General features: G+C 46.0%; 1 protein-coding gene across 2 annotated transcripts; it reads left to right on the top strand.

Moving 5' to 3' along the window:
- Positions 1–729: 729 nt before the first annotated feature.
- Positions 730–23,218, top strand: PATL2 (PAT1 homolog 2). Of its 2 annotated transcripts, none has more exons than XM_053271758.1 (19): positions 730–842; positions 5,329–5,431; positions 6,385–6,740; positions 6,817–6,885; positions 8,757–8,822; positions 9,769–9,918; positions 10,278–10,361; positions 12,072–12,196; positions 13,014–13,094; positions 14,844–14,985; positions 15,377–15,494; positions 15,571–15,668; positions 16,982–17,026; positions 18,391–18,539; positions 19,155–19,314; positions 20,560–20,700; positions 20,907–21,004; positions 21,276–21,425; positions 22,836–23,218. In XM_053271758.1, exons 1-19 carry the CDS (start codon positions 795–797, stop codon positions 22,837–22,839), a joined length of 2,187 nt encoding a protein of 728 aa, XP_053127733.1. In that variant the 5' UTR covers positions 730–794; the 3' UTR covers positions 22,840–23,218. The 2 variants fall into 2 exon arrangements, with proteins under 2 accessions (XP_053127733.1, XP_053127732.1); XM_053271757.1 differs by having other exon boundaries at positions 19,155–19,315; positions 20,552–20,700.
- Positions 23,219–24,186: the final 968 nt, after the last annotated feature.

Below are 24,186 nucleotides of genomic sequence, written 5' to 3'. Positions count from 1 at the left end.
GTCAACGATCTTCCATCAAATAAAGTGCTGCATATAGAAAAGTAGAATGTTCTCCCTGACATCTAATTTTCTTTGTGGAGAGGGCTTCCTCACTGCATTCTGAAAAGATTTACTTCCAAAAGATACTTTTCTCTATTGCTGGTCTACGACCGAAATAAAGTTTTACAAGAGTACTTTTATCTAATAAATAACAAAAATTATTAAGCATATTAAAATTCTCAGTAATATTACACTTATTCCCTATTTTGTTAGCCTTCTTTCCAGTAGGCTTATGAGATCACCTGGCTTTCTGTGTGTCCCCCACTGTCACCTTTGCAACGCCTGGACCAATATGAACCAAATCAGGTATCGTTATAGGGACACCTGAACCAAATTTAGTCCTGTTGTGGAGACAGAGAAAGGAAAGTAGGCTGACTGGTTCTGAGGACAACAGCTTGTTTTGGTTTTTGTAGAGTAACTGGCTATCCACCCCGCAGCACAGCATCCCTCCAGGGGCCGCTGCTGGTGGTGTCTGCCTTATGTCACGTTTCTTGTTAGACGGTGAGCCTTCTGGGGACAGGGAGAGTCAGCCACCGTATTCACGGATTATTTCTCCAGTGTAAACCGCTTTGGGAACTTTTGTCGAAAAGCGGTGTGTATGCCAATATTTGCTGCTGTGGTTGTTTTATTTCTTTAAAACAGAAACTACAGGCCAGGGTGGCAGCCCCTCTAGCTCCCACTCAGCTGCCCCGCCCCTACACGGCGGCCTCTTCAAAAGAAGCCGAGCCAGGCTGTGGGAGCGGGACGCCAAGGAGATGGCGGAAGGGGGCGGAGCCACCGTCGGCGCAGAAGCGCAGGACTTGGTAAGCTCGTCGAGCGGCGCTGCTGCGGTTCCATCCTCCACCCCACCCGCCCTCCGCAGGCTGCGCGCGCCGGCGAGTGTGGGCGGCAGCGAACTGAGAGGAGGCGAGAGAAAGGGGCGTCTGCTTCAGGGAAGGGCGGGCGCTCTTTGCTTTCATCCCTTGCTTCTCGCGCCCTTCAGCCACGCGGGGCTGCTTGGCGTTTCGCTGTTTTGTCTCTGGCAGGGCGCAACCCAGAGGGGCGGGCGGGTTAATTCCAAGCACAGACCGGTGCGTGTGAGAACGCTGCACATTTTTGCAGTGAACAGTATTTGCACGCCATGGTGGGGGCGGCCCCCGGGGAGGAGAGCGACTGGCTGGCTTGTGTTTCTTTGGGGTTGTTTTTTTTTTTTTTTAAACCAAAATATGAAATGTAGTATGACTAAGAGATGCATTAGTGGCTGCTAGGAATGCTTTGCATCTAAGAAGAGCCTTACAGCGGTCCCGCGACTGTAAGGCGTCCCTGAACTTGTGGCAGTTCCTGTCATAGGACGCTGCCATATACTGAGTCAGACCCTTGGTCCATCTAGCTAGCTCGGTATGGTTTTCACAGCTGCTTCTGCAAGGTTACAGGCAAGAGTCTCTCTCGGCCTTATCTTGGAGAAGCCAGGGAGGGAACTTAGAACCTAGATGCCTTTCTCAGAGTGGCTCCATCCCCGAAGGGAAATATCTTACAGTGCTCATATGTGGTCTCCCAAATGCAACCAGGGCAGACCCTGCTTAGCTAAGGAGACGAGTTGTGTTTGCTACTACAGGACTAGATCACCTTTCCTTTTCAGGTGTGACACCTTAAAACCAAGCAAGCTCATTGTGGTGGAAGTGGTGTTAAACTTATTTTTATTGATATTTATGTACCACTTCTCAACAAGTTTTCAAACTTCTCAACAAGTTTTCAAACTTCTCAACAAGTTTTCAAACTTCTCAACAAGTTTTCAAACTTCTCAACAAGTTTTCAAACTTCTCAACAAGTTTTCAAACTTCTCAACAAGTTTTCAAACTTCTCAACAAGTTTTCAAACTTCTCAACAAGTTTTCAAACTTCTCAACAAGTTTTCAAACTTCTCAACAAGTTTTCAAACTTCTCAACAAGTTTTCAAACTTCTCAACAAGTTTTCAAACTTCTCAACAAGTTTTCAAACTTCTCAACAAGTTTTCAAACTTCTCAACAAGTTTTCAAACTTCTCAACAAGTTTTCAAACTTCTCAACAAGTTTTCAAAGTAGTTTACATAACAAAAGAAATAGGAATATGGTTCCTGGTCCCCAAAGGGCTCACAACTTAAAAGCAAACAAATAAAAAAAACAGCTGCTGCAACAGCCACTGGAGAGAGATGTTGGGGCTGAATAGGCACAGTTGCTATCCCCTGCTAAATGTAAGAGAACCACCCCTTGAAAGGTGCCCCTGCTTAATGAACAGGCATGCCACCATACTTTGGTTTGCACAATACTGTACTTTAGTGCCACATTTCAGTTAATCTTACCATGAAGATGCCGGAGGACATTTCCCCACTTCTGATGTTGTTGCAACAGATTACTACAGCTGAGTAGTCCCAAAAGACTCCACTTGGCTTCCTACCCTCCTGCAACACCCTTTCTCTCTGACTGTGTGCTCCAGTTAGGCTTCTCCATGAGTTGCAACAGTGACCATGAGTCTCTCTCGCTGTGTTTGTGAACTGTTGGTGAGTTTGCATCCCAGCTGCTCAGTACTGCCCATCTGGCTTGATTGGTTGGGTCTCCTTGCCACTATAGATTCAGAGTTCCAAAAGTACTTTGGGTTTGGAAAGCTGAATGCCAGCAACTCACACACCTTGTTTTTCCGAGGACCGCATTCTGAAAATGTCCTGGTGCTTCATGCTTCTGGATTCTGTGGAAGCAGTTTGCTTCCTGTCCCTAGGATTTTTGTTTAGGTGGCGCAAAGTGTCTCGCATATGGGTGGGTAGACTTGAGGGTGCTAACAGCCTCATCTTTGAGGTAACATATAAACCGTTAATGATTGGAATATCTCCAAGTGTGGGTTATAATCCTCGGGGCTGTCATTATTATTATTATTTACATTTATATCCTGCTTTTTCTCCAAGGAGCCCAGAGCAGTGTACTACATACTTACGTTTCTCCTCACAAAAACCCTGTGAAGTAGGTTGGGCTGAGAGAGAAGTGACTGGCCCAAAGTCACCCAACAAGTCTCATGATCGAATGGGGATTTGAACTCAGGTCTCCCTGGTCCTAGTCCAGCACTCTAACCACTATACCACACTGGCTCCTTGGTGGGATGTGGGGCCCGCCTAGGGCAAATCTGCCAGTGTGGGCCCCCTCCACCTGATTTTAATGGTAGCAACAAGTGCATGGGGTTTCCTCCAACGAGTGGGGCTCTGTGCAGTCTCTTGCTTGACCTGCCCTAACGCAACTAGGATTGCCTCCACAGAGGAGTGAGGCTCTGTAAACGGAGAGCTGTGTGGGCCCAGTTAGATTGGTGGTGAAAGTGGTACAGGAGCTTGGCGGAAGGGCACTGAAGAGTGGGGATGAAGTGCTAAGGAGTGTAAGGATGAAGTGTAAGGAGCAAGAAACCTAGTGAGTTGCAGTGGGCACAGAAGATCTAGGGTGTCTGTCACTGTCTTGGAAACACTGACAGTGCAATAAAAAGTTTATAATAATGACTCTTTAAGTCCTGCTTGCATCAGTTATTTGCATCTCCACTCCATTTTAAATTTTGATTGGCTTATACAATAGCTTTACATTCAAATTACATTCATTTCTACACATAAGTTAATATCGACTTCCCGCTTACCTATCTGCGCGGTTCACGATACCTATACATATAAACCATTGCTATAATAATTCAAAACATACATACTCCACGCTTCTACTCGATTTTTACCCAACCCAACCTGCTGTTATTACTATATTTCAAACCTTGCTGAAAAGTCTATATTAGAAAAATAGTTCTTTAAGTAAAGCAAAAATGGTTCCCAATCTCCTTTAAAACATTCCAGATTTTTTTCTCTTATAAGTATAAGCATCTCTACTCCAATGCCAGTGGGATGAGACCTCTCATACAAGGGTAAACTTGGCTTGAAATGGAAACTTCCAGGCCCTCTTACCATGGCCAGAGGCTTGACTTGCATGGTCTTGCCCTAGGAGGCCAAACACTTGAGGAAATCGTAGGTTGACTAAGAGCTGCCTGTCCTGGATCTGTTGGGATTTGTGTATATACATTGTCTTTGTTCTTGCCACTCATGTATTATATGTATATAAGCTTGTGGTAGAGTTCAGAATGTTTGTGTCAGTCATCTGTTCTGTAGAATGTGTTTCTCACTGGGCAGAATACAAATAAAGTTTCTTTTTCTCACTGGACGCTTGAGACTCTTATTTTTTTGTTAGGATAATATTTCACTTGGAGTAGGACTGTTTATAATTTGGTAATAGTTAAGTAATAAACTTTCGCAACTTTGTTCAATATATTTAACAAGTCTCAGTTTCCATTCAGTTACACTGTGCAACAGGCCCTCAGTTGCTGTGCACTTGATTGCATAAGACACTGAGCCTCTCCACACAATCGTCTAAACCTAGGTTAGAGGCAGATTACTCAGGGTTGCATGGTTGTGTGAACCAGGGCAAATCCCCAAGCCCTGGTCATCAAATCTGGGTAACCCTCCTTTTAATCCTCTATCTTTACCAAGGTTCGTGAAGAGCAGGGACCCTGATACCTAGGCTTGTTGATTGTGTATCCATTTCCCCATTTTTTTCAGGTCCTGGCAGCCAGGCCAGCTGCCATGTTTGGGAGAGAGTGCTAGCTGTGAATGTACCACTCTGCACAGCATGCGCTATGGTCCCACGCTAGCAATGGCTGAATAGGGCTGGGCTTGTCTTCTGGCCCTTGTGTCCAATCAGAGCATGACTGTTGACATCATGGGGTTTTCTGCCTCCTGAGAGGCATTGTGGGAAGGTTCTCCTGATTTTTGACAGACTTTCCAGCTCCATGCTTGCTGATGCAGCTCTTGTGTGTGCTTTGCACTGGGGTTGCAGAGCCCAATGGAGGCTCTGCTCATCTGCTCAGTATGGGGTAAGAACTCTTCCAAGTCCTAACCACCACCACCCCGTGTGCAAGAGCCCACTGTTTGTATAATAGCAATAGCAATAGCACTTACATTTATATACCGCTTTATAGCCGGAGCTCTCTAAGTGGTTTACAATGATTTAGCATATTGCCCCCCAACATTCTGGGTACTCATTTTACCGACCTCGGAAGGATGGAAGGCTGAGTCAACCTTGAGCCGCTGGTCAGGATCGAACTTGTAACCTTCTGGTTACAGGGCGGCAGTTTTACCACTGCGCCACCAGGGGCTCTATAAGAGGCACTTGTTGATATGAGAGACACTGACGCTGTTCCCTGCTCTCTCCCAGGAGGGGCTTGACAGCAGGATGAGTCCCAGTCTCTCTTTGCTTCTCCAACCAGATCCTGGAAGATTACTTTATGACCGAAGAGGAACCTCAGGTTGAAAAAACAGCCGAAGAGGATGAGATTGATCTTTATGTTAACTTGACCTTCACTTCAGCAGGTAAAAGCTTGTTTAAATTTCTGTCCCTCAGGTTGAAAAAAATAAAGTGACTTGCGATAGTGTATTATAACACAAATAACCAGTATCATCAGCTTATAAAGTATTGTTCAGAAATATCAAGGCATACTAGATAAAAATTAAATGTCTGGCAGTACCTCCAAAGATAACAAGGTAGAGTTGAAGATTCAGCTAAATAGTGGGTCTGGTGTCGAGACGTAAGCATACTGGGACAGAGCTAAATATTGGGTGGTGATTGTCAGATAGGGAAATCCATATCTCTACATCCGCAGCTGTTTGAACTTACTTCGTTGTTTGTACTATATTTTTGTCTCCTGCTTGTCCACAAACCTGTATAATCCCCTTGTTTGGTATAGTTTCCTGTTCAGGAATTACAAGAAGCTGAGGGATAGGACAGCTGAAGTCTGTCAGCTGAACCCAGCATCATCATTAAGTAACTTATTTCCCAGGACATGAGCATTTAGATGGCTGAGGAACAGCGGCATGAAGAAAATGTAATTGGGATTTGCTGAAATGCGATTTGGCTACCGAATGCAGAGCACCTCCCCCCAAAAACGAGGGCTTCCCCCAATTCCTTTAAAGTGGAGGAGAGCAGGTCCATACCTGCTCCTCCTCCGATCGCTGTAGTCCTGGCACTCCCACACAGATGGTCAGCACGCATGCACAGAGACCATGTGTGTGCCAGCAGAGAGTGCAGGGGCCGCTGGGAGATGCCCCACCGGCACGCAATTATTCCTGGGGGGAGTGTGGCGATCAGAGGAGGAGAAGGTATGGACCTGCTCTTCTTGGCTTCAAAGGGGCTGGGGAAACCCTCATTTTTAGTGCCCCACGATCCGGCTTCCAAATCGTGTTTTGGCACATCCCTAAAGCGTAAGCACCTCAACTCTTCTGCTTCTACCACTGATCTGGAAACATGTTTTTTCCTCCCTCTAAAGGTTATCTAGAAGACAATGCAGCAAAAGCCGTGGCTACCAAACCAGAGGAAGCTCCTACAAGAGAACCTGAGGATGCTATAGCTGTAGAAGAGGAGGGACAATCTAAAGCTGGAGAAGAGCAGCCCATGCTAGAAGATGTGGCAGAGGATGAAAGCAGTCACAGTGAGTCACAGCTTGCTTATGAAGACATGGAGGAGGAGGACGAGGACGAGGAGGAGGCGGCGGCGGCGGTGGAGGCAGAAGACATGGCTGGACAGGAGGAGGAGAATAATCATGCAAGTGAGGAAGCTGAAGAGCAGAATGAGCTGGGAGACCCAGCAGTCATGAGGGCTGTGCTTGGCCAACCTACGCTAGAGGTAAGATGTATTCCATTTATTTAAAATGTTCTGTAGAGATCTGTGTTAAACCTCTTCTTTTTCTTTTGCTTTACAGAGAGAGGATTCTGCTGTCCTTCAGAGTAAGGTTTCTAACATTCTTGCAGATTATGCTGCTGATTACTTGGTAAGACTAACTACTTTTCCATCTGCCTCTTTATCTACTCCTATATATCAGAGGGCGGGGGGAAGATGGACAGCATATTCAGTCTAGGAAAGATTGGGAGGGAGGGGGTGCTGCTCTCTTGTTGCCCCGCCCAAGCACAAAAAGGACAGTTGTTAATAATCTTGATGGCCACCCTATAATCAGTTATTTTCTGGACAGTTCACAAAACAAAACACTGTAAAATTAAACCATTCAGACAAAACAAAGAGAAGTTTTTACCACTAAAAAGACAGTTGCTACCCTTACTTACAAGAGTTTGTAATTTACAAGAGTTTGTAACGCAAACCTTGACAGTGGGGGGCACACAAAAAGGCTTTGGGAAGGTGATGATAACCTGGGATGAGTGAATGCAGTTGTGCATTTTTGTAGACTTTGGGGATGAGGATTGGGTTTTGGACCAAAAACGTCATGGACAATGAGACTTTGCAGAAGAGACTTTAAGGGGAAACTCAAAGGACTGGTGGTTGTACATTGTAAACAAATAGTACAGGTGGTCCTCATTAACAAGGGTTTTGTTCTTGCCTGTAGGCAAATAAGGAAACCACAAATAATGAAACTTTACCCCATGGGAATCTAGGGGCTAGGCTCCTACACACAGGCTAAAAATGGAGAGTGGCATGAATAAGAGGAATAAAGTACTCTATCTTGCTCTCCAGGACTCCCGCTGTCCAGCAATGCCTCCAAACCCCCAATTCCTCCAATTTTAACAAAAAAATTACAATAATTTTTTTAAGAGCTACAAAGGGACTCTCTTTTTTTAAAAGGAGCCAGATCTTTTTTTAAAAGACTGCTCCATGCTGCCTCCACACTGGAAGTGACACGAAGTCATTTCCAGTGGCCCTGAAACTGTGGATAAAAATGCCTGTTTTTGCACCTGTGGATATGGAAACCAGGTCTCTAGGACCTTGCCACAGATACATGAAACTTCAGTTGCTGGAACTGTGGATAACAAGGACCACCTGTATTTCAAATAGTGGTGTTTGGGGTGGGGGAGCAGACTGCATGCAAGAACCAGAAGGAGCTTCTAGCTGAAAAGCAAAAGACTTAAAATGGGAGGGAGAGTAACTTAATGCCAAAAAAGTAGGCAAGTTGTAACTTCTTAATAGACTTGTCTTGTGTCTGCTATGCCTAACATAGGTTAAATGATTCTGTATAAAGTGTCTACTGACTGCAAGAAGCTGGGAACAAATGATGGATGGGTTACCTCACAATTGTCCAGCTTTATCTTGAGAAGTACTGTGTTCTCAATAACTTTACCAACTGTCCGTACAAGTATTCACACAAGTTCTGTACTACGTGGAACTTCTTTCTTGGCTCAGCAATTGTGTGATATGAAACTGTGCATACTCCAGCAGAAATTGGCCAAGTTGTCTACTACTTCTATCCTGTACTCTTCTGAAGTTACTGGCTGGATGAATTCTCATTTTACAAAGATATACCTGCAGCCATTTTAGGCTTCTGCATTTTCAAGAAGCACACTGGGGAAAGTACTACTGGAAGTGTCCCCAAGTACTGTATTGTGGCCTTCCTATATTGCCAAAACTGGATAACCCTAGCCTCCAAGGCAGGATGCCTCTGAGTACCACTTGCAGGGGAGTAACAGCAGGAGGAAGGGCATGCCCTCAACTCTTGCCTGTAGGCTTCCAGCAGCATCTGGCGGGCCACTGTGTGAAACAGGATGCTGGACTAGATGGGCTTCCTTGGGCCTGATCCAGCAGGGCTGTTCTTATGTTCTAACCTTTGCTGTCTCGATTTTGTTTTCTGCCTGTTCTTTCTTTCTAACTTTGCTTGTCCTTTCATTTCACTGGATGAATTTCTCCACTTCATTCCAGGCAGCTTCAAAATCTGGTATGTGGAACTCTACTGTGAGAAGAGTCCAGTCACTATCTATGATGGAGGTAAGGGTCACGTTGCAACATTTCCCTGCTTTAATAGGAATTGTATCCCCCCCCCCTTACTTTGGCTTGATCACAGATCCAGCTAGGGCCTCCTCTGCTATAACTATCTGCCTGAGGTTTCTGTAAATCTGGGCCGTTGGTGTCAAGAAGTCAAAACCTTGATTTCTGTTCACAGTGAGAGCTTGGGTGAGGAAAACCATGAAAATCCCTGCATAGTAGTAGCACTGTAGAAAGCTTAGAGGGATCAGAAGCCTAAAGGATTCTCAAAGTGGGGTAGCAGACGATGTTACAGGCCATCTGCCCATTGAGTCTTGGGTCTGTCACTACCTGAGGAGTCTCTTTTCAGCTTATTCCAGCCCCATCCCTTGGTATACTATTGCCTAGATTCTACAACACCAGTAACTCCTGATCCCGTTTGTCATCCTATTGCTTTGAGTTCTAGAGAATTACCGGTAATAGTGTGAGAAAAGATTACTATCTTCAGCTGAGCACTCAACTTCCCCTCCTGCAATGGATTGCTTAATTGTTTAGCCAAAGCTGAAGAACTGTACTAGATGTTACTGAACTCTAGAAACCTTGAGACATTAATCTCAAGGTATTGCTGCTGTTCATATCCCTACAAAATGGGGAACACGGTGTTTGGAATTTTAGCCCAGCAGTGGCATCAGCAAACTTGCACATATCATAAAGCTCACTAGGTGACCTTGAGTTAGTCACCATCTCTCAGCCTAACCTACCCTGCAGGCTTGTGAGGGTCTAATTGGGGTGGGGCATATATGCCACCCTGAAGCAGGGAGGAGAAAGAGTCTGATAACAATGAAATAGTTTTTCTTTAAAATTCCAGGCGCATAGATGGAATAGCTTGTGTAAGAATGTGTGGCACTTAATTTGATAGATGATATCCATTAATATAATTCTGTTAAAGTAAATATTATTTGCTGCTTAGGCACTGGACAGGGCTACCACCATGTCCCGTGTCAACCTAGATTTCCTGACCTCACCGCTGCAGATGAGCTATCTAGATTCCTCTGGTCTTGAGCGCTCAGCCTTCCGTGGAAGAACTCTCAAGCCTTCTTCCCAGCGCTTCATAAGGCAGGTAAACTGACTCTCCTCAGGCCTCTTTCCCCCCAGCATCTAGATCTTCCTGCTTTTCACTCTGTGCTACACCAAGCCGGTTCCTTACACCACTTCTGTCCAGAGGGCAAGGTTGGTTACCCAGGCTTTACCCCCTTTGGATGTCAGTCTTGTACTTTGTGTCTGTCATACACTACTGCATGATGTTGGACTACAACTGCCATCTAGTGCCCAAAGGCCACTTCGCCTGGGAGTGATAGGAGTTGTAATCCAAGAACACTGAAGGACCCAAGTTCAAGAAACCTTGTACTCATGCTTTGATGGGGCAGCTACTCGTGCTTTTCTACTAATACTTAACAAGTATTTCCTGCCTCACTGTAGTCTCCCATGATGCCTGGCTCTCTGCGGTCACCTTACCCATTCACAACACCTCGCAGAACACGCCGTGGGTTTGGCCTCAATCAGGTAATGCATCGTGTAGCTCCTTCAGAATCCTAGATATCACCACAAGGAAGACAAGTGACAGGGAGGGAGAGTGGAGGTAGAAGTGAACAGGAAGGATATTATTTCAGTGACACATACTTGGATTTATTTATTTATTTATTTCACATTTTATATTTAATTGAACTAAGTATGGGAACTCTGTGGAAAACGCTCTTGACGCTTGTATATCAGCCTTGGGAATCTCACCAGCCAATATGTCATTCTCTCCCCACTCCCACTCCCGCCCCTTCACATTAAGAGAAGGTTCCTTTCTCAGTTTACATTTCCTGAACTGTCAAAGGGCCAAGTACATGTGGTGACAAATGTCACTGGCTCTGGTGTCCTTCAGTTTTCTTTAGGAAATCATAGCTGGATTGTTCCCCCTGAGGATTGGGACCCTGGGGATATGGGACTCTAACTCTACCTCCCAAAACAGCCCTGATTTAGATTTCTCACACATGCACATACCTCTCACTGTTCTCCACTAAGCAAAAAAAGCTCTTTCCTTGGAGGGAATAGGATTTAAATCCCTTACTCCTTGCCACAGTCACGATCTATAGAGGGCCTGATCTGGCTGCTACTTGTTAAAAAATAAATAAATCATGGGGCTGGTGATGTATTTAATGTTTGGTGCCCCCATGTGGCTGGATTCAACCTGGTCTCTAGTATAAATGAAGCAGATTGTGACTTCATTTTAAAATCTCTAAAATCTTTGCTTTTCTTCACTGAATGTATGGCTTCTTCCAAAACCTCCCCTAACATTTGTCACATTTATAGACCAGATAATATATGTACACCATTTTAAAAATACAGCAACAATAAAAAAACATTTAAAAACTGTTTTGTTAACTAAAAGCCTGAGAAAACAGGTGCATTTAAAGGAAGCCAGCCAGCGATGGAAGAAGCTCTTATTTTGAAAGGCAGCATATTCCAAAGCTCTGGAGCAGCTATAAAGGCCCTGTCCAGAGTTGCCAACAAACAAGCCACTGGCAACTATAACTACCCAGATAATCTCAATAGGCAGCAGAGTTCATTTCCTGCCCAAAGGATACCTGGAGCCCCCTCTTGGAGTGAATCACTGAGAAAATGCTCACCAGAGATGGGTGTGCATGCTTGCTGTTGCTTCTTTATCAACCAAAAATGGCAACCTCCCCCCACCAATGTCTGCCAAAAGGTAGCTGCAGCCAGCCGGCAGTATGACCCCTGAGATGAGTTAGGCATGTTGTTCTCTTGCCAATTTTCCAAGGGAGTAGGATTATTCAGCAGCATATGCTGGTGAAAGGGAAAAGATAATGTGTCTTCAACCAGCATAGTGTAGTGGTTAGAGTGTTGAACTAGGACTGGGAAGACCAGAATACAAATCCCCATTCAGCCATGAAACTCACGGATGACTCTGGGCCAGTCATGTATCTCTCAGCCTAACCTACCTCACAGGGTGGTTGTGAGGATAAAAATAAGCATGTACACTGCTCTGAGCGCTCAGAGGAAGAGTGGGATATAAGTGTAAAAAATAAAATACAAGTAAGGAAACAATGCTGACACCTCCTGCCCCCAAGGATAGGCTTTAGAGGAGCCAAATTGTTAAAGGTTCTGGTTATATCACTCTGGTTATTGCCCTTGATCTTGGACTCTGTGCCTAGGAGTGACGGGCCAGCTAACATCATCCAGTCTTTCTTTTCTTTCCACCCTTAGACCTCTGCTTCTCCACCCCCCTTCAGACCATTCTTTCAGAATGTCAGTTGTCCAACCTGGTCTCTGACCCGCTCGCCTGACCCTCTGGTCTTCAGTCCACCAACTGGTGGCCAGCAGAAGTTCAGGTATAGAAAGGATGAGTGCTTGTGGTCTCCCAGGGTGGGTCTGTTTTATGTTGGCAGTGACCAGAGATGTAGGCTGTTCCCGAATTGGAGTATAAACTTGGTTTGACTATCCTGACTTAAGCTGCTCTCTGGCTGCAATTTAGTGAGGTGGGATTGGAGCTATCTGGCTAGCCTGTTGTCATTGCAAGGGTTCCTTGGCTTTGTCCTGAATCCCTTCTGCACTGCATTTATATCCTGCCCTTACCATACAATCTTGTCTAGTATTACACTGGAATGCAATACTAAATTAGAATTCTGTTTTAGTATTGGCTCACAAGAATAGTAAGACAAACGGTATACAATGTAAAAGGTTGGCTAAAACCAGAACTCAATTAAGCCCAACTTTAAAAGCTTAAAAACCCACCAGAAACAGACTGCAGATAAAATACTAAAAAGCATTCTTCCGATGCTTTCTGAAGATCCCGAGAAAGGGTACATGGTGAAGATTCTCCAGGAAGGCATTCTAAAGCAGAGGGACGACAACTGAAAAGGCCCAGTCTGTAGTCCCTGCCAATTGAATGCTAGTGCCAGACATATCACCAGGCTGGGCAAGTGCTGAATCTTGAGCCGCCTTCATGCAAAGCATATGCTCTGAATGATGAGCTACTGCCAAAAGGCTTTTTAGATATACCCAGTTTCATTGGGGTATAGACCACAGATCTCTTTGCCCAACTCCTCTTTTTCTCTGCCCCCCTTCTCTACAAATAGTCCGCTGCATACTTTTCTCTGGAAGGCGTAGTGTCTGGTCCCAATGCTGATTCTCATCTTCCCTTCACAGCTTGCCCAGTGCCATGACGCAGCTGCACCCTCTGCATCAACGGATCCTGACTCAAAGACAGCAGCGAGGCCAAGAGAGGAGGTAAGAAAGGCGAATAGGGAAACTGAAGGTAAGTGGGTAGGCTCACGACTAGACTGTCTGAATAGTTAGACGGCAGCCTATTCTCTTTACTTAACACTAGTTACACAATAGATGAAAGCACTAAGCCAGGGGTTCCCGACCTGGGGTCCTCCAGATGTTGCTGAACTACAAGTCTCATCCTCCCCAGCCACAATACATTGTGGATAGGGATTATGGGAGTTGTCGTTCAGCAATATCTGATCAGACATAAGTTTTAATATACAAATATATTATTTATTACTTTATTTAAAACATTTCTGTATTGCCCCAAACTTGCATATCTGGGCAGTCTGCAACCAAATAAATAAATAAATAAATATAATAAATAAATATTGACTAAATAAATCTGGAGGACCACAGGTTGGGGACACCTGTACTAAACCTTGGTATTTAAATCTTTGAATACTGGTCTTGTGGAAGCAAGTATGAATTGTTGTCCTTGCTAAGCAGGGTCTGCACTCGTTTGCATTTGGACAGGAGAACACATGTGAGCACCATAAGATATTCCCCTTAGGGGATGGGGCTGCTCTGGGAACAGCGCCTGCCTGCTTGCATGCAGAAGGTTCCAAGTTCCTCTCCTGGCATCTCCAAGATTGGGCTGAGAGTAGAGTTGCCATGCCCCCTGAAATTCCTAATTTTACCTGGATTTTAAGCACCTCACCCAGATTGCTTAGCCCACCCAGATTTGTCTGGATTTCAGCTTTCATCTTTTTTTAAAAAGGGGGGGGGAGCTAAGCTCTAGCCCTTGTAGAAGCAGTCATGGAGCAAAACGTGCAGTCACTCTTCTGCTCAAAAACTATTTTCAAGCCAATTGGCATAATACAGTGGTCCCTCTACTTACGAAATTAATCCGTTCCGAATGCACATTTGTAAGTCGAAAAATTCGTAAGTTGAAAAGCGGTTTCCCATAGGAATGCATTGGGAACGGATTAATGCGTTCCGGAGCCTAGAAAAAAGACCCAGACCCCCAGTAAGGCTTGCAAACTGCACAGGAACATTTCTTTTCAAGAATAAACAGGCAGTAAACAGGCAGGCAAGTCAAGGAAACCGCATGTAAAATTCGTAAGTCGAGGAAACCCCATCTAAAAATTTGTAAGTCGAAAAAACCGCATCTAAAACCGGATCTAAAACTGCCGTTTGTAACTCGAAAAATACTTATGTCGAGTAGTTTGTAAGTCGAGGGACCACTGTATGCAAATTGGGCACCCGGATTCAGAAAGCCAGAATATGGCAAGCCTAGCTGAGAGAGACTCCTGCCTGCAACCTTGGAGAAGCCGCTGCCAGTCTGTGTAGACAAGGGATTCTCAACATTGGGTCCCCAGATGTTATTGGACTTCAACTCCCATAATCCCCAGCCCCAGTGGCCTTTGGTTGGGGATTGTGGGAGCTGAAGTCCAATAACATCTGGGGACCCACTGTTGAGAATCCCTGGTGTAGACAATACTGAGCAAGATGGACCAATGGTCTGACTCTGTAAAAGACAGCTTTCTAAGTTCCTAGTTCAGATTGGGGGGAAAGATGGCTGACAGCAAGTATGAAAACGCTTCTGAAGGAATTCAGCATGTGCTAGTTGTTGCAGAAAAACAAATCAATCCCCATTAGTATTGGCCTTGGTATTCTGCCGAGTGGAAACTTGGGTAATTTGGACCAGGCTAGTTAGGCTTGCTATTCTGTACCTGTCGAAGCAGTGTTCTTAAATCCCTCTCTCAGCATTTCCTGCCTGGAGCTCCAGCCTTCAGAGGTAGACCCCTATGCTGCACTCATGACGTCGGTGGAAAAGGACTGGGTGATAAAGGTGCAAATGCTGCAGCTGCAGAGTGAGAATCCACACAGGGATGACTATTACTACCAGGTGAGTGCAGAAAAGGCAAGACTTCCTCAGGATGGAGTCTATTATAGTTGTTGGGCAAATCTGGGGGAAGGCCCCTTGTGTGGATGTTGCAGGCTGTGGGTTGGTTCTGGCAGCTGCAAGCCTGTCCTTGCAATGATGTGCATTTTTCCTGCATAACCTTGGCACTATGCTAGAGCTTCTTCCTTTAGGCCCTGTCGGTTTGCTTGGGAGACTGAGAATAGGGGTTCATAAGGTGCAAGTTGACCAGTGTCCAAACAGAAGCCTTTGGGAGAACTGTGGTGTGACTGTAGAAGCTAGGCCATGGTGACAGACCTCTCCTAAACAGAGCAGTCACGGATGTGCTGTATACTTACCCTGCCTTCAGCAGTGAGCTGTCCTATCCTGCCCCCAGGAGTATTACCGTAAGCTGGAGCGGAAGCAAGCAGAAAAGGGACTCCTTGGAGGGTGCAAAAACGAAGTTCCCAAGCTGGTCACACCATATATCCAGAAAGTGGAGATCTATGAATCCGGTAAGTGTCCTGGAGCAAGGAGGTTCTCTGCGAGGAGAGACCTTGGGCACATCCTGATCATGGCTGCTTCTTCCAGTGGTGCGGATTCCAGGCTCCTTAGGCCAGGTAGCAGTGTCGACATGCTACAGTCCCCGCAGGGCTATCGATGCTGTACACCACATCCCGCTGGAGCAGGTGGGTACCAGATTCTTTTCCTGCAGGCTCTACCAGGAGTAAAAACTATGGTGGCTAGGTAAAAAAAGACTATCTCTAGAGCCTCTCCGGGGTGTGTGTGTGTGTGTGTGTGGAGTCTGTATGTGCTGGATTGCTGACGTACAGTGGTGGGTGGACACTAGATCTGCACATTTCCTTTACAGAGGTGTAATTAACAGGTGGCCCATGAGGCTCAGGTGGTGGGGGTGGGGCAGTGAATGGCTCAGGGCCTTGAATCTCATCAGCCGCCACCACCTCCTTGAATGGGGTGCAGGTGGTTGCTGCTGCTCCTCCAATAGCAATCTTCTCTTCTCTAGAAAAGTGCTGTGCTAGGGACCAAACATATACTTTATTATTATTATTAATTCAATTTCTATACTGCCCTTCAAGAAACGGCTCAGCGTGGTTTACACAGAGAAATAATAAATAAATAAGATGGCTCCCTGTCCCCAAAGGGCTCACAATCTAAAAAGAAACACAAGATAGACACCAGCAACAGTCACTGGAAGTACTGTGCTGGGGGTGGAGAGGGCCAGTTACTCCCCCCCCGCTCAATAAAGAGAATCACCACATTAAAAGATGCCTCTTTGCCAAGTTAGCAGGGGATTAGTTAGCCCCCCAATATGGCATTTGTCTTCTGCAGTTTTTCTTTAGGGTGGAATTGGGTATAATTATTCTCAGGGAGGGCAAAATTGAGTTTAATTATCAAGAGGGGCTGTGAGCCCGGGCCCCAGATCTCTGTTGGGGCAGGCCCTCCCCTCTTTCCCAGGACTACTGAAAGACCATTGTGCCCTGAGAGGAAGGCAAGAAAGGAGGCACCCAGACCAGGGAGCTCTTGTCCTCTGCTCCTGGAAAGACCAACAGCCTGAGATGACGTTCTATCAATCTTCTATAACTTGCTGCTTTTAATATTGTAAACCGCTTTGGGTGCTTTTGTCAAGGCAGAAAGGTGGTATAAAAATGTAGCTAATAAATAAATCTTTTGAGTACCTAGCCACACCCCTAACCAATAAGCTCTGTTTCCAACTTGTATGTATGTATATGCTGTCTCTCCATATGGCCATGCTTAAGGCAGTATAGCCTTTTTAAATATTGGGAAGCTACTCAGAGTAGTCCCAGTGAAATGAAAAACAAGCTGACTGGCTTGCTAATTTCAAGGCGGCTGCTTTGAGCAACTTTCTTCAGTATGTCTGCCACTTTCCTGCAAAGCCTCCTGAACTTCAAGGTAGCGCCCACAGATGTCAAAGCACTAGTTTCTACTGGCTGTGAACTAACTTTCCCTCTCCTCTCTGAAGGCTTCAGGGAATCAGCGGCTGCAAGTGCTGTATCAGATTGAGAAGGTGAGAGTAACTGGGTGTGGCTGCCATTTCTTATGTTGCTCAATAATGAGCAGCAGCCAGATGCAAACTTCTGGTGTGTTCCTTAAACTTCAGCCTCCAATCAGGAGTAAAAGCTGAGCAGCATAGAACTGTTTGATATTGGAAGTACTGCTGGTGCATGCCATTCAGTGGCATGGCGGTGATGCTGGCTAAAAAAATCTCTTCCAGGTTTAACTTGAAATCTTGAACAATATTCCAGATTCCCCATGCATGTTAGTTTGGTTTTTTTTAAAAAAAAAAATCTTGCCATTAAGGCGGCTGGGCCCATGGCTACTGCTATGGTGACAACCCAGCACTACTCTTGCTTGCCTGACTCTGTCAGAAGCACCAATGCTAGGTGATGGCGCACTGGCAGCAAGGTGTGGCTGTGTAGCAGCCTAGCCCTTCCAAAGAGGAACAGGTTGGGCAAGGAGTGTGCAGAATAAGGGAGCAGTAGCAACAAGAGAAGCCTCCTTTGCTGCAGGGACCAATCTGCAGCAAGCCACCCACTTCTAGGCACAGTAGACGTTTCTGGAAGTTTAACTTGTCCCCCTCAGAACAAAAAGAGACTGCAGTCTGAGCCAGTGAATCTTCAGTTGCTCTAGTCTAGACACAGCTGAGTCATAGAGCACAGATGGCTGTCTGGCTGTTGTTCCAGAGCAAGCTCTTCTGCCCTCTGGTGGCCTTAACAAAATTCCATTGCAGGAAAGAATATCCTGTGTTGCCTAACTCCGAAACCCTTGCTGCTAGATGGCACCAACTTAACACAGATCTGGCCATTGCCTGGGTGCTTTTCGGATTACCTGCTCAATAGCGGCAAAATGCTTCAGTTCAGGCAAATCACACTCAAAACAATAGCAAAGCGCCCAGCAGGGGGAGCAGTCTCACGAAAACTAACAAGCAGAAAATACAGCAACCTTTTTATGCCAGACATGTAACATCATAGCAATAAATTGCAGCAATTAAATCCGAAACAAGTCATCGGAAATGTGAAAGGCACTCTGCTGTTAGCATAGGGACTGCAGTGTCACAACACAGGCAGTGCTGAAGCATACTTCGGAGATACATCATGACCCTGTTGCGGGGGTCTAATCCCTAGAGAGTAGAGTGGGTCCCTAGAATACATCAACTAGCCATCCACAGTCCTTTAGAGCTTGGTGTCCACAATCCTCTAGTGGCACTGGTGAACCCGGACAAGATTAGGAGGCTCCCTAGAAAGTAGAGCGGTGTTTGCAACAAGTTAAGAGACGAAAGAAATCCAGGCAGAGCACTGGGAAGGTAATAAAGTTGTAGCAGAAGCATGCATGCTGCCATGACTAATGCTTGGCCGTGTGCTCCTGAGATAGATGTACCTGCAACTACTGGATATGGAGGATACTCGGAGGAAACTGGACCTGGCACCAGAAGAGCAACACTCCCACTTCTGTAAAAAACTTGCACATGAGGTGGAGCAACTCTATCAAACCCTGAGAATTGAAGAGCACAACAGTGAAGAGTAAGCCGAGAGAATATGTATGGCAGTGGTGGTAAATATTTGCAGGGACGGGGAGAGGAAGGCTACTACTGATGCCCCTGCCATTCGGGATGCCATATTCAAGCTTCCCAAATCCGAGTGGCCTAACTTGCATATTATGCAAAATATGCAGCACCTAATTTGCATTTTATTTATTTGACAGATTTGTATACTTCCCCCTCTTTCTCAGCCCTCCCATGTGATTGGATCCAGAGAAAAATCCAGGCAGCGTGTTTGAAATCTGGGTGGAATTTAGCAGCCAGGTGGAGGAGCCAAAATCTGGAGGCTGCCCTAAATTCCGGGGGACATGGCAAGGCTACCTGCTGTGCCCCTCCCTGTCCAGGCTAACAGCATGCTTGGGTTGGCTGGCTGTTAACATGGATCCAAACTGTCCTCCCTCCCTCCTAGTGGAGGAACCAGAAGATTCTGGGTCCTTTGAATTGCTTACCTAAAATGCCATCCACCCAGGTAGCAATTGGCAGAAGATTACTGTGGGTCCTCTCTTGTGCTTCAGATACGTTAGCCTAATGTGTCTTCCCTTCTAATGCCGCTTTGACACTGGAACGTGTGTGGATCAGCTGGCTTCTTCTCTTTCAGGGAAGCCAAAGATGAGTTCCTGCAGATCCTACTGGTAGGAAAAGGGAAGAGGTTAATAGCTCGCCTCTTACCACATCTGTCACAGGAGCAGGCCAAGCAGGTCCTTTTCACCATCGCACAGCATCTACCTTCTCTCATTAAGAGAGACATGCTGGATGAGGTATCAATCCTGGGAGTGGTGGATATGAGGGGCCTTTGGTGAAAGACAAAGACCTTTTCAGTTCTTGAACCAGTTTATTTTAGCAGAGTGCCAGACAAGCTACCACTCCAGTTCGAGTGCAGAGTTTAGTTGTTGCAGCTATTCCAAGAACACCCATGGAGATCACTAAGTTACTCAACTAGTTTATTGGTGAAATACATTTGGGTTAGGAAAGACCTATCCTATCTATCGGCTGCATAATGAATAGGTAGGGATTTAGAGAGAGAGGATTCCATCTTCTTTCTAGGCAGAAAGGAAGAGGACCTGAGGAGTCAAAGCAGGGGTCATAGAGCAGAGGCAAAGCAGGGACAGGTAAGGAAACCCTCACTAACTACCTCTGCTCCCAATGCCCCTAGTGGTCATTAGGATAGTTGGTGCAAAAGGTCAATGCACTGGAACTCCATCTCCGACAATATCCAGGCCAATACTAAAATTCTGCATCAAGAACAGCAAACTGTTTTAAACTTATGCTCTGTTTGAATGAAGTTACCTTGCACAATTTTAGTCCACAGTTCATACCTTTGTCCTTTAATTCCCTCGGCTTTGCTAGTCACGAGGAGAGGCAAAGACCTATGCAGGGCATAAAGCCTCTGTCCCAATCACTGAAACTATATTTTGCACACTGGGCTTAAATACCTAAGCAAGAATCTTGTGCACATTCATCTGATAGCCATACGGGTCAGGAATTTGGGGGTGTCTCTCTTATTTCCCCCATTTAATGCTTCCAGAGAATCTCAGCCTTGGAATCTTTTGGCCAGTGCTACATTGTATGTTCCCACAGAATCACATTCCGCGCTCAGCAATGGATATAGGTTTGTAGAATACATGCAGGATGCTATCTAAATGGCAAGTGAAGTGCAGAGCCTATCCTTTGGTGAATGACTCAAGCAGAGAATGCTGCTTGAATCCTGCTGTATTGGTAACTAGGCTGCAAAAGTCGTCGGAGAGCAATTGGTAGTCCATGCTCGGCAGATTGTGAGGATTAGAGGGAAGCTTTCTAGACCCATCCTATCCTTCTAGAGGTTCAGTGTATATAAAGACCTATACATGGGAGGCCTCATTAGAGTTTGCAAGGGTTGTTGGGATTCCACAGTATTGCAGACCCACGGGTGTAATGTAGGGCACTTCTAATGGGCAAGAGGGAAGTGAGCTTGACCTATTGAATGTTGATCCCCTCCCCCTCTCCTTGTCCTATGGGCATGGCAGACCCTGCCCATTCTTTACAGTCCCCTCAGTGATGTCGTTGAGTACCTGACCTTCAGCGAGATGATTGGCATCCTACAGGAGCTAACCAGACTACAGCCAGACTCGGTCAAGCAATCGCTTGCTCTGATATTTGGGAACAAGGTGCGTTGGCCAGGGTTTTGAAAGTCTTCTTCTCCTGGGGATATTGGCAGTATTTTTGCAGCCCAGCTAAAAACCCATAGGAGGAAGGGACCTCCCTTGTTTAGCATATTCTGTGCAGTGTTGTGTAGTTCGGATTCTCCACCTGATAATGGATAAGCTTCTCCTGGTGCCCCTGGTCCCTTGTGAATGTTGGTCTCCCTCCACAGTTTGCCATCTCTCTCCTGTACTTGTTGCTGAGCCATGGCGAAAGATGCCTCTCCTCCGGCATGCCCCTGAAGCCCCACAGTGGAGACTTCGAGAAATGGTGAGAGGGCAGCATCTGTGAGTAGGGAGTGCCGCCTAGCAAGGCCGTCAATCCTCTGGCTTGGCAGAGACGTCAGAGCTAGTGGGGGGGGGCATCCTTGGCAAACTGCCCCCTGTGGGCCCGGAGAGCTCCTCTGCTGCCACCCCACCCAGGCTACGGGCACAGAGGGGGTCTCGGGGGTCAGCAGTGGATCCTTTGAAGCAACTCAACAGTGCCAGCCCTTGATGCCAGTCCTGAGACACATGCTCTTACTACTGCATCTCTTCCCTAGGGCGGATACAGTGGTGCTTGTTGCTAGGGAGCTGTCTCAGGTGCCCAAGACCTCCATGGTGGAGCCCCTTTACCTCCCAAGCAACCTCCTGTTTCTCTTCTGTCGCTATGTGGACAAAGAGACAGTGAACCGCCTGGATGGCAAGATGGAGTAAGTATTGAACATGGCCAGGGAGCAGGTCTGTGGTGGAGATGGGAGTGAGTATGCCACGTGGAGACAATCCTTCCTGTTATACTCATTAAGCAGAACAGAGCTGCCAGTAAAAGCTTCAGGCCAGAGTCTTGGCATCCCAGAGAGTATGTTGGGGTCAGGGGAGTCATTTAACAAGTGCCTGTCTCTTCAGTCTCCAGCCCACACCTAGTCTGAAGTGCCAGGCTGGATGATGATGTCTTGAAAGCTGTCTAGTCCTTACTTGTATTACAGTATTGTATCCAGAGAACTCAAGTGACTTAGTTCTCGGGCAGAGAGGGCTATATCCCTCACTGATGTGCAAGAAGGAATTTCTTCTGCCTTTCCATGAAGCATGCTCTTCCAGTGCTTTGTTTTCAATTGAGCTCCTATTTCTTGTCACACTGTCTCCCCACCTCACCAACTCATCGCCTGGCCTTGCATGAGCTGCTGCTGGCTTGCTTCTGCTTGGCTGTGGCATAACCAAGATGCTGTATCGCAAGTATTTATTGTGAACCATATTAATGGCTTTGGGGCTGAAAACAGTATTACTGAAACATAAACTAGTGCTGCTTTTGCCAAGAGGTTCCATCTAAACTGTACACCCTTGAGGAAGACTTCCTTCAAATGCTCAGTTGGGTGGAGGAATCTTGGCTCTTGAAAAATGGCCATGTCAGAATGAGAACCACTTGTGGATCTTGCACAGAGCCTTGCTCAGAGCAGGCAAGAGAAGTTATAAGACTGGGAAATACTTGACTGGATCTAGGAGCCAGCCTAAAATTTTAGGAGCCAGATAATGGGCATGTGGTAAAATTACTTGACTTAGTGACAGTCATTGTGACAAGGGAAGAGGGTAGATAGGTTTCTCTTTATCTCCATTACAAGTAACATACTTGCTCAAGTATGGCCTTCCTGGGACAAATACAGTTATTTAATAACATCTTTATCTCTGAGTATCCTAGGACTGCAATCTAATTTCTAGGTGCCTTGGCTCACTGGCACCTGGGATTTGACAGGCTCCAATGTAAGCACCTTGTTGTATAACACTGTGGTATCATTCTGCATAACTTCAAGCTGTGCGTTTGTTACTATTTCACTATACATCAACACTGTACCCCCCGGGCCCTTGTAAATCACAGCTCTGTCATCCTGGGCTGCTGGGGAGAAGAGGGAAACAAGTTGCTGGTCAAATGCCAGTTGGCTATGAACTACAAAATTATGCAGAGACCTGAAAAGGCAGCTGCTTTTCCAGCTTGGAAAAACTGAATTAAGTGTGCAGATGGCCCTCTCTCAGCAATTCCTCAGAGCAGTTCAAGCTTTGCAGGACGGAGTCTCCTATTAAAGTGGGCTTGCCTACTCTCACTTCCTGATTTTCTTTGCCTTATTTTGCAGATGATCCCTCTTGCCTCCATAAGCCACTGTGACACCACTCGGAATGTGCTTTGTTCCTGCAGTGTGGACTACTTCTGTTGGTGGAATGAGTTTTCGCCATGAACACTTAAATGCAACTGGAGTACAATGTCTGCTCTCAAAATAGGTTGCTTCATTTAATTGCACAGACGTTGTGTTTGGGTTTTCCGAAGTGCTCTGGGCCAGTTATAGACACTCCGTGCTGGCACCAGGGCCCATAGCACATTCAGGCTAAGCAGTTTAGGTGGTGGTAGACACAGGCTAGTCTGTACAGTGTACTCTAGGAGCTTATGGTGTGGGGAGAACTTTGTTTTATAGGATTTTGTGTACAGCACTTGATAGAATAAAAGCAACTAACAAACTAATTAGTAGGATTTCCATCAGAGGAATGAATGCATAGCTGGACACAGTGAACTGTGTTCAGTTGTACTAATAGTGTGCTCCTCTGAGTAGAGGTTCCAAGTGCCTTGAAAACAACTATCTTACTTTGCAGAAGGCTGTTGAACTAGTTTGCACAAAGACAGCCATATTAATGTTGGGGAAGGTGGCCGTTCTCCGTGCTTGTTCTCCTCTATAGCTGGAGACGGTAGTCCATGTGTTTTGCAGCACTATGCAGGCATCTAACAAAGCACTGCTCCCTCTACATGAGGGTGCTGAAAGTCAGAGACATAGGAAGTCCTGCCTGCTGCCAACCTTCTGGCTCCTGACCTAGTCATACCCCATGTGCCAACAATGCCATAAGGGGCATGGCCCTCCATTGGAGTACAGCTGCACTGCCCATCACTTACCCCTCTCCTGGTCAGGTTCTTTTAAGTACCCAGCTGGCAAAAGAACCACTCGCTGACTGTGAAGGAGTGGGCACCAAGTGATGAGTGATGTCTCTCTTAAACCACTTCATTGCTTTTGGTATGGCACTGTTTGCAGCCCCCACCCTAGAATTATACACTAGTTTATAACTTCACACTGATTTTTAGTTGGTAGCTTTCTGCTATCTCCAGAGTGCTTCCTGAACTACTACTAGAAAAGCACTAGGTTTACCTGTAATAATTCGAGAGGGAATAAATGTAACTATCTTTTTACAGCGAAGTCACTCACACAAGCTAAGCATTCTGGGCCTAGTGGCACTTCTAATGGAATATATAGTTTAGCCCTTGCTACTGTGGCACTAACAAATAGCTTATCCCCCTGTTCAACAATTAACCACTACTTGGCATTGGTGTGTTCACTGTAAAAACAAGCTATAGGGTGATGTCCAGAATTCAAGGTTTTGTTGTCTGTGGTCATTGACAGTCTAGTAGGCAGAACAGTGAGCCACTTAACTATTATGGTGCTG

The sequence above is a fragment of the Hemicordylus capensis genome, chromosome 10 (genome assembly GCF_027244095.1).
Source record: "Hemicordylus capensis ecotype Gifberg chromosome 10, rHemCap1.1.pri, whole genome shotgun sequence".
Taxonomy (NCBI): Eukaryota; Metazoa; Chordata; class Lepidosauria; order Squamata; family Cordylidae; genus Hemicordylus; species Hemicordylus capensis.
The sequence above is the reverse complement of the archived record's forward strand: the minus strand, read 5'-3'. Positions and strand labels throughout refer to the sequence as shown.